Source organism: Felis catus, chromosome B3 (assembly GCF_018350175.1).
Source record: "Felis catus isolate Fca126 chromosome B3, F.catus_Fca126_mat1.0, whole genome shotgun sequence".
NCBI lineage: Eukaryota > Metazoa > Chordata > Mammalia > Carnivora > Felidae > Felis > Felis catus.
In genome coordinates this window covers 84,831,626-84,847,839 of record NC_058373.1, presented here as the reverse complement: position 1 = coordinate 84,847,839, position 16,214 = coordinate 84,831,626, and the positions used below count along the sequence as shown (strand labels likewise).

Sequence of the window (16,214 nt, the reverse complement as noted above, 5' to 3'; positions counted from 1 at the left end):
TTTTAAAAATAGTTATTTTCTGTTTGTGTGGTTCATATGAGGAACAGTTGTTGAGAAAAACTGCATAGGAAAACAAATCATTACAGGAATCAAACCTGACACCTCATCTCTACTGTAAGTTTAAGGTCAGTCTTTTCCTCTGGATGATGTTGAAGATACATAGTCTAAATCTTCCTCTTTGGATTCTGTTTTAGATCCCATACACATCATCTTCCTTCCCTTAATGGGAAGCCCCTTTTCTCCCTCTGCCAGGCAGTTTACAAAATAACTAATTAGGTTTTACCTTTATTAATTATAGTCACATTATAAGTATGCTCCCGTTATATCCACATACTTGAACATTCTCAGTTACCTTACCCAACTTTCAACAAAAACCCTTAGCTAATCTCTTTTTTTTAATTAAATACTGCGTTTTTTATCAGTTTCATTTTTATAACTAATTTTTTTTCATTTAGAGACTTTAATTTTTTAAGTAATCTCTACACCCAATGAGGGGCTTGAATTTATAACCCCAAGATCAAGAGTCACATGTTCTACTGACTGAGCCAGCCAGGTATACCTACAGATAATTTTAAATTGGGATGGTGGCTACAAGCTTGCCCTACCCCTTTATGGTATTGTCTTTTGTCTGCAAATAAGGATTTTTTTAAAATATGGAAATGAGTTGTTTTGTTGATAATCATAATAGTACCACTCCACTGCCTCTATTAAAACAATTAGAAACATAAGGAGATCCTGTGGAAGATAGGGTCTTGTTTTATGTAAATAGAAGGATTATGTTTCTAGCAAATTTTTAAAGCATTTTTTTGGTATTATTAAACATATAATTCAATTCACAGATATTTTAGTAAACAAAGAAATATATTAGTAAGTGGGTGTTGGTGGGCGTGCAAGAAGGTAGAAGAAGAAAAAGAAATGTTCAGTGCTGGGGCATCTAAGTGGCTCAGTCGGTTAAGCGTCTTACTCTTGGTTTTGGCTCACATCCTGATCTCATGGTTTCATGAGTTCGAGCCCCAAGTCGGACTCCACACTGACAGCACAGAGACTGCTTCAGATTCTCTGTCTCCCACTCTCTCTGCCCCTCTGCCACCCCCACTGTCTCTGTCTCTCAAAATAAGTAAACTTTTAAACAAAGAAAGAAATGTGGAGTGCTGATACTTCAGAAATGGCTTAATATATATATAGCTAAGAAAAAGAGGAAAAGTTACCTTCATCTGCAGGCCAACCATAAATTCTTACTTTGTTTTTAGTTAAGTACTATAGGCAATGCTTTTTTCACTTGGCATAATATTATAAAAACTGTCTAGACTAGTGCCTATTTCTTGAAGATACAATTAATGTTTTTATCCTTACTTTTATCCTTAGGTAGTAACAAATATAATCTAGTGACATTGAGTCATCTGCTCATTAGTACACTATGTTTTGGTGTGTGAATTGTCTTTAAAATGAAAGTATGTATATTTTTTCTCAAAATTAGAGTAAATTTATGCTGTCAGCTAAGCTATATTCTTATTTGCAGTCCCATTAAGTGTGGCTGATTTCTGCTTAATTTGCTGTTCTTAAGGAGAGCTCTGCATTTACTGAGAATAGCAGTAGTTTATGTGCAAAGTATAGGTGAAAACCTCAACCTTTTTGTGTTGCTCCTTTCGTTTTTAATTGTGTCTTATGCTCTCACTTCTCTTTGTACTGTGGTTAGGTCATGAAGTAATTTTCTGGTAATTTAATTACATAGTCAAATACATTTTAAAGATTTAAAAAATCTGATACATAGGCACCAAGAGTGGAAGCACAAGTTCTTCTGGGATCCTTGGTTTGTTTTCCTAACTTATATTGTGAACTCCCTGCTCTCCATCCCAACATTCCTGATATTGCCATGTCTCAGTTTACAGATGTTAAGGTAAGAAATCAGTTGTGAATTTTTAGTATTTAAATGACTTTTTAAGTAATGTATGTTTGATAAAATTTGTGTTCTTTTCCTTTAGAAATCCACATAATCATTAAAGAACATTAGCCAGCCATACCCATCAGACACAAAGCTAGAAGGTCTGTTAGGAGCATAGCCTTTTTTGTGTTGATAACTTCTTTGGAAATGTTTTCTCATTATTGAATCCATTCATATGCCAATATCATAGGATTCTTTTATTCGCTCACTGAACATTTATTGAAACATCTTATGAGACAGATAGTAGGCTACTTCTAAGGCTTCTCAGATTGAGATGGTACTAAACCTGCAAATTTGACTGACTCTCTCTCTCTCTCTCTCGTAATTTCCCAATGTGATGTATCAAACAATGTAATGGAAATATTCTGTTTTGCTGTAGGAAAGTGTGGAATTGGGGTGGGGATCTTATGTATCTGAGGCCTCATAGCTCCTCAGAAGTCATGCTGATAATTTTTTTTTTAACTTTGGTTTTCTCTGAAAGTTTTTCAATCCAGTTTTTGTCAGGAGTTCTGCATGTATTTTTCATGCCCACCCATATTTCTCTTTACAACATTTATAACATCTATAATTACTTATTTAGTGTTTATACTTCAGACAAACACCACAGTAGGTCCTATTTACCTAGTAAAAGGTCCTATTTACTGCTGTATCCTCAGAGTTTAACAGGCTGCTTGGCATCTGGGACTCCTGAAACATTTGTTAAACAAGTGACTTTCAGTTACACATAAAATTGTGTTAGGTCAGTGCAGATTTACAATGACAATTAATAAAAACTATACCTTTGGTCTTCAGAGATGTCATATTTTTGGTTTCTTCTGTTTTCAGAAGATCCTGAAGGTCAGGGATAGGTAGTAGTTTTTAAGTTTGTTAGGGATTAGCCTAGCTTACTACATATGATCTGCATTTCAGAGTGGACTTGTTCACTTCTGGCCATTGTATATAGGTAGTAATGGCTGAAATGATTAAAAAAAATCAAACTTTGGGGAAGGGGTATTTCCAAAATAAAAGCTAATTCTGTTAATGATGAAGAAAGCAAAAAGCCTAAGAAAATGATATTCTCATTCAGAAAAGTGAAGATTTAAGGGAAAGTCACATGCCACAGTGGTCATATGTAGTTTTCACATTTTCACTGAAAACCACTCCCCGCGTACTCTAAACTGCAACCATATAGCCACATGGGACATACCATGCTGTTTTTCAATTCCGTGCCTTTGAAAACCCATTTCTTTCTGCCTAAAACATCATTATATAGACCTGGTTTCTTCTTCTTGTCTCTCTTAATCACTCAAACATAATCTTTGACCTTGATCATTTGTCAAAATCCTATTTACCTAAGACCCTTTTGTGAAGTCTTCTGTGACTTTCTGAAGTTAAAGTTAAGATACTGTTGTCTTAACCATCTGTTTCTTTCCAGCATTTAAGACAGGATCTAAGACATAGAAAGCTCTTGGGCTTAAATGGATACCTTTCAAGTATCTATTAATTGCCAGCCACTGGGCTAGATGCTAAGTTTACAAAGATAAGTAGTTTACTCCTCTTAAGGAGCTTACAATCTGTGTAGCTGATAAGTGCTTTTTGAATATATGAATGAATGAATGATTATTTTTGAAAAAAAGGAATAAATAGATTCTTAATCATCAAACCTAATGTCATTCTTGTTTTCCTTTCCTTAGCCACTATAGTACTGGTCCAGTGTTGATGTTCCTGACTTCCGAAATCTCTTCAATTTTGACTTATGTTGCACAGATCTATCTTGATTTTCTTCTTGCTTCTCTAAATATTCTGTGACTCCTTAATAGACTAGTTTTCTTTCCCTGCTTGCTAAACATAAACTTGTTACAAGATCCTCTTTAGATAATGACTTTCTCTTTATTCTGCCTTTTGAATGTTTTATTCATTTACATAATTTTAACTATTATTTAGCACTTATCCCCAGACTCACATATTATCATGTTTTACAAATTATCAAAAAGAAGAAGCTTGCTTTTAAATGAATATTTCTCAGAGTTTTGAAACGATGTTCGTACTTTTGAGCAATTAAATCTTTTTTTCATTATAGTGAGCTTTTTATTACTCTTCTAATCAGGAAAAAAGGATTCTTTTTTCGAACATATGTATTTGGTTATAAATTTCAGAAATAATTTGTTTTAATTTGTTTGTGCTGCTCTAACAAGATACTACCAAAAAAAAAAAAATAGTACCGACTGGGTTGCTTATAAATGACATAAATTTATTCCTCATAGTTCTGATGGCTGAGATGTCCAAGATCAAGGCTCCAGCAAAGTTGTATTCTGGTGAGGTCTCTCTCGCTGGTTTATAGCTGGCACCTTCTCACTGTGTCTTCACAGAGTAGAAGGAGTTAGAGAGTTCTGTGGTGGTATCTTTTATAAGAGCATTAATTCCATTCATAAAGTCTCCATCCTCATGACCTAATAAGCACCTACTAATGCCATCATCTTTGGGGGTTAGGATTTTAACATAAGAATTTTGGGGGGACATAAACATTCAGACCATACCATTGTTTTATTTATTTAGCTAATTTTATGAATAATATTAGACTGTATTAAAAGTATATGGGTGAGGGGCGCCTGGGTGGCGCAGTCGGTTAAGCGTCCGACTTCAGCCAGGTCACGATCTCGCGGTCCGTGAGTTCGAGCCCCGCGTCAGGCTCTGGGCTGATGGCTCGGAGCCTGGAGCCTGTTTCCGATTCTGTGTCTCCCTCTCTCTGCCCCTCCCCCGTTCATGCTCTGTCTCTCTCTGTCCCAAAAATAAATAAAAAAACGTTGAAAAAAAAATTAAAAAATAAAAAAATAAATAAAAGTATATGGGTGAGAACAAAGACTTTTATTTCCTTGTTGTATCCCTAGCACCTGGCACAGTGTCTGGGCTCATAGTGGCCATTTAATAAATACTTGTTGAATGGATGAATGAATGAAATTTTAGTCATTACCATTATTTCTTTCTTTATTCTAGGAACTTATAATCAAAACTGTATTAAGCTCAGCAAGAGATGAGCCCTCTGGCCCTGCACGGTAGGTCAGATATCCTTAAGACTTGACATAACTATTCTGTTTTTGGAATCTTATTGTAGAAGTTGATTGAATTATTCAGCAGTCCAGATTGTTTCAAATACACAAAAGCTGTTTTGAATTATAAATCTAAATTATTTATATTATTAAATACTTACTCTTTTCATGATTTGAATACAAACCTTCCTTCATTAATAAAATCCTAGGGGCACCTGGGTAGCTCGTTCAGTTAAGCATTTCACTTTGGTTCAGGTCATGATCTCGCGGTTTGTGAGTTCGAGGCCTGCATCGGGCTCTGTGCTGACAGCTCTGAGCCTGAAGTCTGCTTCAGAGTCTGTGTCTCCCTCTCTCTGCTTCTCTCTCTCTCTCAAAAATAAGTAAACATTAAAAAAAAAAAATCTTAAAAAAATAAGATCCTGGTCACCTTGTTCAGTGTCTTTACCTTCTATATCTAAAATGATTTGATTTTATTCAAGTACATTTTGCTTTCCCTTCAGATTTTATTTGTCACTATCTCTTATGCAATACTTTGTAATGTACTAGTAATTACCCAATGAATATTTTTTAAGTTGAATTCAAAGGAAATATTTTTAATGTAGAAAAAAATAGGAAAATTTATAAATATTTTATCAGGGTATTTTTAAAAAATAGAATATAAAAAGACTTTAGAATGTTTTCCCTTCTAAACATCTTGTTAAGAAGTGAAAACTGTCATTTTCTCTGTTTTACTAGACCTTTCCAGAAAGATGGAGATTTAAATCAGCAGGATACCAATAACACACCGTGTTCCTTCTTTTCTCAAAAATATCATTAATTTATATTTTCTATTTCTTGAAGCTAATTCTAATACTATGTAATTAGCCTCAGTAGTAGTCTGCGTTTACTACTATTCTGACCTACATGTCTGGAATGCTTCCTCTTTTCCTAACATCTGCACATTTTTTTGACCCAAGGTTCTAAAAAATATGGATTATGGCTTTGACCATTTGGATTCTAATTGCAATTTAAACCTTTTAACAGCAACTAGAATTAATGTAAAATGAGCAGTTTGCTTAAATGAGACATAGCTCTAGCCTTTAATGCAGTTGGATATTTTTCTTAATAGCCAAGTTTAACTAGAAACAAATCTCTTTGAATAAATTCTTCTTTTACATTAGTTTCATTTTAATACTGGATAACTACTCCAGAAAATGACGTTGTCTTTCCATTATTCCCCTATTTTCATTTCTGGTAGCCTTAACCCCAAATGTGATTATTATCAATATTATTTCTTTAACATTTGCTATGCTAATGATTAATAATGATAACCTTTTAAGTTTATAAGGATTTTCCTGTCAAATTGTTCCACTTAATCCTCATCACAATTCTAAGAAATTACTGGAATCATTATTCTTCCAACTTTACTAGCAAAAAACTGATGGCTTAGAAAACTAACATTTATTCTGTGCTAGGCACTGTTCTGAACACCTTATTACCTCATTTAATCTTTGCAACATTTCTAGGACATATGTGCAGTTTTTATCTGATTTTTTTATAGATGGGAGCTCAGAGAATTTAAATAATCTGCCCTATCATCCAGAAATGGCAGACCCATGATTGCAACTCTGGCGTTTTGTCTTCAGAGACGTATCAGATATATAAGTAATAAGTGACAGAACCAGATTTGAACTTCGAGCTTCAGATCCTAGATCTTCTGCCTTTTTTTTTTTTCTTCTTTTTTAAACTGTGTTGCCTCTCAAGTGAAAGAACATTGAAGCCTAAAACATAGCTGCCCAGAAGTAGACTTGGGAATCATTAACACATTAGCTTGTCTTGAGAGTATAGGGAAATCCCAAAAGTTGAATGTAAGTATTTTCTAAACTTGCTTTCCTTTCAGGAATGTGAGGTCTTAGAAGACCCCCAAATCTGACCAGGAGCACAGACTTGAGCCATACTGGGACTAGTCTAAATTATTTGAATATCTTGAAGAATGTAGGAAACACACAAACATACACACACCCACACATGCACACACAAATTTGATCTTACCCCTCAATTATAAAAATGTCTGTTAAGCATTTTACTTCTGGTCTGTGTTAATTAGCTGCATTCATGGAGTTTATTATTACTCTAGGATTACAGTGCTTCCCACTGCTAAACCTGAAACTTGGTTATTTAGATCTAGAATATTTATAGGTGGGCAACAGTAGGGAAGAAATAAAACAGTAGACTTCGCTTAGAAGACTTTATGGTAGTTTTTTTTTAATGTTTATTTATTTTTTTGAGATAGTGTGCAGGTGGGGAAGAGGTAGAGAAAGACAGGATCTGAAGCAGGCCCTGCGCTAAGAGCAGAGAGCCCAGTGTGAGACTCGAACCCACAAACCTGATCATGACCTGAACTGAGATCTGACACTCAACTGACTGAGCCATCCAGTCATCCTTTGGTACTTTTGATAGTAAATAATTTATTAGCATTAACACTGTGATAAACTGAAAGAAGACACTTAACTTCTGATCATCTGTGTTCAGGAAGAAAACAATTTCTGCATTGAATTGTTCTGAAATTTAGCATTCTACTGAAAAAAATGTTAAGAATATCATCATGGGGAGGGGGACACCTGGGTGGCTCACTCAGTTAAGCATCCAACTCTTGGTGTCGGCTAAGGTCATGATCTCAGGGTTGTGAGATCGAGCCCTGTGTCAGGCTCCATGTTCTGCACAGATCTTGCTTGGGATTCTCTCTCTCCCTCTCTCTCTGCCCCTACCCCACTTGTGTGTGCGTGCTCTTGCTTGCTCTCTCAAAATAAATGAATAAACTTTAAAAAAGAGAAAAGAATGTCCGTATCAGGACATGCCAAGTATAGCAGAATACTAGAATGAGTTGACATTTTTAAGGAGTTGAGGGAACCAGTATGTGCTTCATCAGAAGCTTATACTTGAACACACTAATGGAATTTTTACTGATTCTTTTACTGATTCTGATCATCTAATAAGTCCCTTCAAGCTGAAACTCAGTTGAAGTAGGGAAATGAAGTTTCACAAGACATTCGGGGATAGAAAAAATTATGCAAATTCTGTTTCTTTTGGAATCTCTTTATAAAACATATGAATTTTATTTGTATTGCCAATTTGTTTTAAAGAATTTATAGCTGGCTATGTTAGATTTAAGTGTTATGAAAATAATCTTTGACCCAGCAGCTTCATGTTTTCGCTGAAGTTCATTTGGTGCTGTCAACAAAATCACACTTTCCTTTTTTGAAAGCAGGTTACATATTTGTTTGGGACGCTTTATGGCAATATCAATTTATTAACATAGGTTTGTTAGAAAGATCCTGTGTGTTATCCCCTCCTATGAGATTGTTAGCAAATTATATTTGAAAATTAGGCTTTTAGTTTGGAGCCCTGTGCTTTCCTCCTACTTTCTCTTGCTAAGAAGAGCTAATATACAGAGTAAAAATTGATTCATTTAAACAGTGCATGTTCTTTCTAGGATGGTTTGTTTTGGTATTTTGGTTGGGGTGGTGGTTTCATTTCATTTCAAGTCTCATGCACTTTTATTTATATCATTGTTGGTTGCCTTTTTTGCAGATGTGTAGCACTGTGCAGTTTAGGTATTTGGATTTGTGAAGAACTAGTCCATGAGTCTCATCATCCTCAAATTAAGGAAGCTCTGAATGTAATTTGTGTTTCCCTAAAGGTAAAAAAAAGAACCTATTTAGTGGAATATATTGATACAGGATGCATGACTTTTTCTCCAAGTGTTTATTATATCTTATGTCTTTATAGGATAAGACATTTATTAAATGTTACATTTTATTATTATTCATTTATTAACACATTATTTCCTTGATCTTGACTTTTTCCTTGAGTGGTCCTACTCTTGAATGTAAGGGTATTGTGGTGATCACCAATTTTATCTCAGCTTTTTATGTCATTTAATTTGTAAGGTCATTTATATTTTCCTAATCATTATTTTTGTAAGTTACTCTTCAGTCCTTATTACTTCCTGAATTCTTGAGCTGTTGCATGATTTGGGCTTATTATTTCAAGTTAAATGGTCTCTTTGTAACTAACAAGAGTAAGATTTGTTAAAAAATAATAGCCTAATTATTTGGAGAGTGTGAATGAGTAAATTTTTTGCTTGGGAAAGTATGCATGATATTATTTTTGTCTTAAAACTTGTAATGCACTTTCTATATAGAATGTAAACATAAAAAGTACAAATATTACTTATATGACAAATATTTGTGTCATAGTATGTGCTATGTTTGAGGTGCTTTGCTGGTCAGATTGAGGGATATCAGAAGGAAAAAAATTATAAAAACTAGATTCAAAAGTTAATATGATGACTGGAGAGATTAAAATAAGAGTAATAAAACAAAAAGCTGAGAGAACCAAATGAATAGTGCATGTGAAATGCTGACCGAGGTCAGAGGAAACTTCAACTTTGACTTGGGTGTTAGAGAAGACTTTGGAAATAGGAGACATTTGCTTAGGGCTTGAAGAGTGGGGGACATGTGGTCATAAAAAGCTGAGCTTAACAAGTTTGACTTTATGCCGTTCGGGAGTCATCTGAGAACTTTAAGCATAAAGAATGTGAGCATCAGAGCAGTTCTTTAGAAGATTAATTTGAAAATATTGTGTAGAGTTGATTGGAATGGGCAACAGATTGGAATGGAGAAAAGACTGAAAAGATTACAGGCTGTTGCAGAAATTTAGGTGAGGGAAAATGGAATAAAACTTTAATGAAGACAAACATTCAAAATCAAAAATAAAAATTGTGTTTTTGGAATATATTGTGAATTCTTATTTTGCAACTATATATTTATCCTCTTAATAGTATTTTAATACACAAATTTAGAGTAAAAAAAGAAACAGGTATGAAATTTAAAGTTTTTCAACAACTAATGCATTAATGAATAATTTGTTGTTGTTGTTGTTATTACAGTTTACCAATAAAACAGTAGCCCATGTAGCTTGTAACATGCTTCACATGCTGGTTCATTATGTACCTAGACTTCAGATTTACCAACCTGATTCTCCCTTGAAAATTATTCAAGTAAGTATTTCTCATTTATTTATTATGACCCTGTTAAAAAACCTTTAGATTTGGATACCTTGAAATATAAAATTATTTAATAATTTCTTTAAATTTTGCATGGCTAAATAATGGCAACCCAGGCTGGTTTTTTTGGTTTTTGGTTTTTGGTTTTGGTTTTGGTTTTAGATATCAAAGTTCATGACAGTCCTTTTGTATTTTATGTTAGGAGACTCTGTTCTTGGTTTTAAATGCTACATGCAAATTGATAATTGCCACCATCTTTATTAATGTATATTCTGCTTCATTCCCTCTCTTAGGTGAGAAAACATAGCATCCCTCCAGTTACCAGAATCAGGATATTATTTTGATTCATCCCTTTTCTTTCCTCGTCAGCTAATCATAGCTGAAATTTGTTTTTGAAAAATTATTTTTTAATTTTAATTTTGTGTCTCCAACGCTTCCTGCAACACCTGACCTCCTATACTTTATACAATACCTGATCTGTTTCATTATTTCTTTCTTGAGATGCTGTTGTAGCCTTCTGACTAATCCCCTGGCTTCTGAGGTCTTCCCCGCCAAGTCGTCATTTCACATTCACATGACTCTGACACCTACCTGAAAAAAACAAAACTCAGCAATATCTCTGAGTGGTTTTCCTTTGCCTATAAAATAAGACCCATGTTCTTTATCTGGGAATTTGAAGCCTTCAGATGAGGCCTCAACCCATCTTTTTAAAATTATGTAGAGATTCCTTTGAAGTATCCTGTTGCCCACATACCTGAGTTGACTTACTGTCTCCTGAACATACCTTGACTCTTCCTACCTGAAATGTTCTACTTCTTTTATCCTCCCTTCATCTTTCAGTGATTGGTTTAATACCATCTCCTCAAAAAATAAGAATCTTTATCTCTTCTCTCCAACCAGAGTTTATCTATCTTATCTTCATATTCTAATAAAATTTTTAGGAAATATAACAATATTTATTAAGCACCTATTATGTACCAGTCGCTATACCAGCCACTTTTTCATAAATTACCTCATTTAATTCTTAAGTCTTTTGAGGTAGACTGTTATTTGCCTCCCACCACCTTTATTTAATATGAGAGAACTGAGGATTTAGTAACTATATGAAGTCACAAGCTAGCAGGGTAGAAATAGTTCATACCCAAGTGTGTAAGATTTTAAGTCCAGGCTTTTCTGGCTCAACCATTTTGCCAACCTCTATTTCAGCACAAAATATATTTGTGTACAAATTCAAAAATGCCCTCTAAGACAGGGCATTTTTCTTCTTTATTATTTTTTATGCCTAGGGTGACTTTCATGTAGAATATGTTCAGTGGGTATCTGTTGAGTTGAAAATATGTAGTATTATGGTTAGGAAGTTAGGTTTGAGGATTAGACATTCCTGGTTTAACTAACCCCTGATTCAACCATTTACTAACTTTGTAACTACGAACAAGTTACTTGGCTCTCTGAACTCACGTTTTCTTTATCTTTACATTTTTCTTTATATTTTTACATTTTCTTTACATTTGTGATAAAAATATCTAGCTCACAGAGTTGCTCTGAAGACTAAATGAGAAAACATATCAAACAGCTTAGAACTTTTTGCCTTAAAATTATGAAGCATTAATTTTAATCAATGTTGGCTGCAGCTATTATAATTATGCAGGACATGATTACTGGGTGTAAATGTGAATGCAATGTATGTTAGTATTAAAACGTTTGAAGATTTTAACCTTTAAGGTTGATTATTCTGTTTGAAAATTAAGGCCATTTTAAAACATTTTTTTAAACTTTTATTTATTTTTGAGAGAAAGAGAGTGTGAGCAGAGGAGGGTCAGAGAGAAAGGGAGACACAATCAGAAGCAGGCTCCAGGCTCTGAGCTGTCAGCACAGAGCCCAGTATGGGGCTCGAATGAGCCGTGAGATCATGACCTGAGCCGAAGTCAGAGGCTTAACTGACTGAGCCACCCAGGCGCCCCTGAAAATTAAGATTATTCTTTAAGCAGATTTTTCTTTTTTTCATTTGAAAGTCTGCAAATCCTTTCCCTTATTTTCTTTATCAGTTTATATATTATTGATACTCACCTAAGTACTTCTTAAGTATGCAGAATTTTTTCACATTGCTTCATTAAACATTATAGGGGTCAATGGCTACAGATAAACATGAAGAGTTATTATATTCCACTTCTAGTTGAATGGAGAAGTGAAATCCCAAAATAGTGGAGCATTTCACTAATGTTTACCTGTTTGCATAGTTATGAATAGAAGCCCAGCCAGTTCCAGTACCAATATTAAGCGGATGCATCTAATATTCTACATTCTATTAGCAAATAAAAGCCTTTTACTGTGTAAAGTACATTTACATTTCTACTTGATGCATTAAAGCAATAACTTACGAAAATATAATAGCATACAATAAACTTACCCCTATACATTTTTAACATGCACATAAAAAAGTTTAATGAGATCAAAAAATTTCCAGGGTAAATAACACTGTATGTGAATATTTTGCCTTCTTTTAATAATTTTTTATTATTTCATATTTTTTATCAAATTTATTCATTACACAGCTTAGTGTACATGTTAATTTAAAAAGCCAGATTATAAATTTTTTTAAAGCGTATATTTATCTACACACACACACATGTACACAGAAATGTCTGGAAAGACAAGAGAGTAGATTTCTTTTTCTTTAAGTAATGTCTACACCCAACATGGGGCGTGAACTCAACCTCAAGATCAAGAGTCACATGCTCTACTGACTGATCAGCCAGGCACCCTTAGAGTAGATTTCTTTATTTTTTTTCCCTCCAACTTTATTGAGGAATAATCAACAAATATAATTGTATATATTTAAAGTATATAGTGAGGGGCGCCTGGGTGGCTCAGTTGGTTAAGTATCCAACTTCGGCCCAGGTCACGATCTCCCAGTTTGTGGGTTTGAGCCCCGCATCGGGCTCTGTGCTGACAGCTCAGAGCCTGGAGCCTGCTTCAGATTCTGTCCCTCTCTGTCTGCCCCTCCCCTGCTCGTGGTCTGTCACTCTCTCTCTCAAAAATAAACATTAAAAAAAAATAAAAAATAAAAGTATACAGCGTGATGATTTGATAATTATGGAATGATTACTAAGGTAAAGATAATTAACACATCTATTATCTCACATAGTTAACTGTTTTTTGTTTTGTTTTTTATGGTGAGAATGCTTAAAGTCTCCTCTTAGCAACTCCTAGATATTCAGTGTATGATTAACTATAGTCACCATGCTGTACATTAATTAGATCCTCAGAACTTACCCTTTTTATAGTAAAACTGAAAATTTATGCCCTTTGACCTATATTTCCCCATTTCCCTCTTCTCTTCCCAGCCTCTGGCCACCACTATTCTATTCTCTATTTTTATGAAATCACCTGTTTTTGTTTACTTGGTTGGTTGGTTAGTTGGTTGGGTTTTTTGTTTTTGTTTTTGTTTTTTTTAAAGATTCCACATATAAGTGATACCATACAGTATTTGTCTTTGGCTTATGTCACTTATGGTAATGCCTTCCAGTTTCATCTATGTTGTCACAAATGGCAAGATTTCCTTTTTTATGACTGAACATTAATATTCCATTGTGTGTATATATACATAGATTTTTTTGTATTCATTTATTCATTGTAGGACACTTATTTAGATTGTTTCTGTATCTTTGCTATTGTGAATAATACTGCAGTGAACATGAGTGTTGAGGGATCTCTTTGAGATACCCATTTCATTTCTTTAGATATACAGTCAGGAGAAGGATTACTGGATCATATGGTAGTTCTATTTTTAATATTCTGAGGAACTTCCATACTGTTTTCTATAAAGACTGTACCAGTTCAGATTCCTGCCAACAATGTATAATCGGTTTTCTTATCTCCACATCCTTGCCAACATCTGTTATTTCCTCTCTTTTTGAAAATAGCTATTACAACAGATGTAAGGTGATATCTCATTGTGGTTTTGATTTGCATTTTCCTTGTGATTAGTGATATTGAGCACCTTTTTATATACCTATTAACCATTTGAATGTCTTCTTTGGAAAATGTTTATTCAGGTCCTTTGCCCATTTTTAAATTGGATTATTTCCTTTTTTGTTATTGAGTTGTATGAGCTCTTCATATATTTTATATATTAGTCCCTTATCCAGAAACATGGTTTTCAAATATTTTCCCCCGTTTCATCAGTTGCCCTTTCAATTTATTGTTTACTTTGCTGTGCAGAACTCTTTAGTTTGATGTGGTCCTATTTGTTTATTTCAGCTTTTGGTGTCTGTGCTTTTGTCTTATCCAAGAAATCCCTGCCAAAACCAATGTCAAGAATATTTTCCCAATGTTTTCTTCTAGTTTTATGGTTTCTTCTAGGAGTTTAAATTTAAGTCTTTGATCCATTTCAAGTTAATTTTTGTGAGTGGTGTAATATAGGGGTCCAGTTTCATCTTTTTGTATGTGGATATCCAGTTTTCTTAGCACCATTTATTGAAGATACTGTCCTTTCACCTTTGTATACTCTTGGGGCCCTTGTCAAAGATTAGTTGACTGTAAGTGTGTGGCTAGTGCCTATGTCCTAGGCTCTCTATTCTGATCCACTGATCAATGTGCCTGTTTTTATGTCAGTACCTTACTGTCAGTACTGTTCTGATTACTATAGCTTTATAATATAGCTCAAAATCAGGAAGTATGATGCCTCTAGTTTTGTTGTTCCTCAAGAACACTTAGGTTCTTTAGGGTTTTCTATGGTTCCATATAAAATTTAGAATAGTTTTTTTATTTTTAAAAAAAATTTTTTTTAACGTTTATTTATTTTTGAGACAGAGAGAGAGCATGAACGGGGGAGGGTCAGAGAGAGAGAGGGAGACACAGAATCCGAAACAGGCTCCAGGCTCCGAGCTGTCAGCACAGAGCCCGACACAGGGCTCAAACTCACAGACTGCAAGATCATGACCTGAGCCGAAGTCAGATGCTCAACCAACTGAGCCACCCAGGCACTCCAGTTTTTTTCTTTTTCTAAGAAAAATGCCATTGGAATTTAATAGAGATTACATTGAATCTTAGATCACTTTGAATAGTATGAACAGTTGATCCAGTTCTTCCAATCTATAACATGGGATATCTTTCCATTTATTTGTATCTTCTTCAGCTTTGTTGATCTGTGTTTTATAGTTTTCACTGTATAGATCTTTTACCTCCATGGTTACATTTAGTCCTACGTATTTTATTTTGATGCTACTGTAAATTGTATATCTTTCTTAATTTCTTTTTCTGACAGTTCATTGTTAGTATATAGAAATGCAACTGATTTTTATATATTAATTTTGTATCCTGAAACTTTACTGAATTCATTTATTAGTTCTGACACTTTTTTGGTGGAATGTTTAGGGTTTCCTGAATATAAGATGATGTCATTTGCAAACAAATAATTTTACTTCTTCTTTTGAGATTTGGGTGCCTTTTAATTCTTTTTCTTCCCTAATTGCTATGGTAGGACTTCAGGTATTATGCCGAATAAAAAGCACAGTTGTGGGCATCCTTGTCTTATTCCTGACCTTAGAGGAAAACTTTTAACTTTTCACCATTGAGTATGACTTTAGCTATGAGCTTGTTGTATAAGGTCTTCGTTATGTTGAAGTACGTTCCTTCTATAACTAATTTCATAAGCAGAATAGATTTCTTGAGTGATATGATTGCAGATGTTTTTTATAAATATTTTTGCTTATCTATATCCTCTCATTTTCTGTTAACATATATGTGTGTTTATATTGATTCATGAATTGAATTTGTAAGAAATCCATTTATAGTTGACAGTTTATATAATTCTGGTTCTATATACATGGGGATTTTAAATGATTGATAGTTAAGTATACTTGAAAAGCTTACCTATTTAAAAATTACTTTGAAATAACATTGTTAATGTATTTAGGATTTAAAAATGTATTTAAGGTAAACTTTTATCAACAGATTTTATATCGCTTTTTTAGCATTAACATTTAAGTTTTAAGATGCATCATTTAACATATTTTTGAACTCTTTTTTTCTTTGCTGACAGATCCTAATAGCCACTATTACCCATCTTTTGCCAAGTACAGAAGCTTCATCTTATGAAATGGATAAGAGGGTAATTTAAGTTTTGTTTGATACTTAATATGTATTTATCTAGTAAAGTCTTTATATTTTAAAATTGCAAAGATACATATATTTACAT

At 33.8% G+C, this 16,214-nt stretch overlaps 1 protein-coding gene across 15 annotated transcripts in view; it reads left to right on the top strand.

Annotated features, from left to right (window-relative positions):
* The window catches only part of RALGAPA1 (Ral GTPase activating protein catalytic subunit alpha 1), a 269,144-nt gene that overhangs the window by 138,819 nt on the left and 114,111 nt on the right, over positions 1 to 16,214 (top strand). For all 15 annotated transcript variants that reach the window (XM_045059797.1, XM_045059798.1, XM_045059796.1 and 12 more), the window contains 5 exons: positions 1,772 to 1,897; positions 4,916 to 4,974; positions 8,539 to 8,647; positions 9,899 to 10,009; positions 16,059 to 16,127. In XM_045059797.1, the coding sequence (XP_044915732.1) occupies positions 1,772 to 1,897; positions 4,916 to 4,974; positions 8,539 to 8,647; positions 9,899 to 10,009; positions 16,059 to 16,127 (474 nt within the window). The remainder of the gene's footprint in view (positions 1 to 1,771; positions 1,898 to 4,915; positions 4,975 to 8,538; positions 8,648 to 9,898; positions 10,010 to 16,058; positions 16,128 to 16,214) is intronic.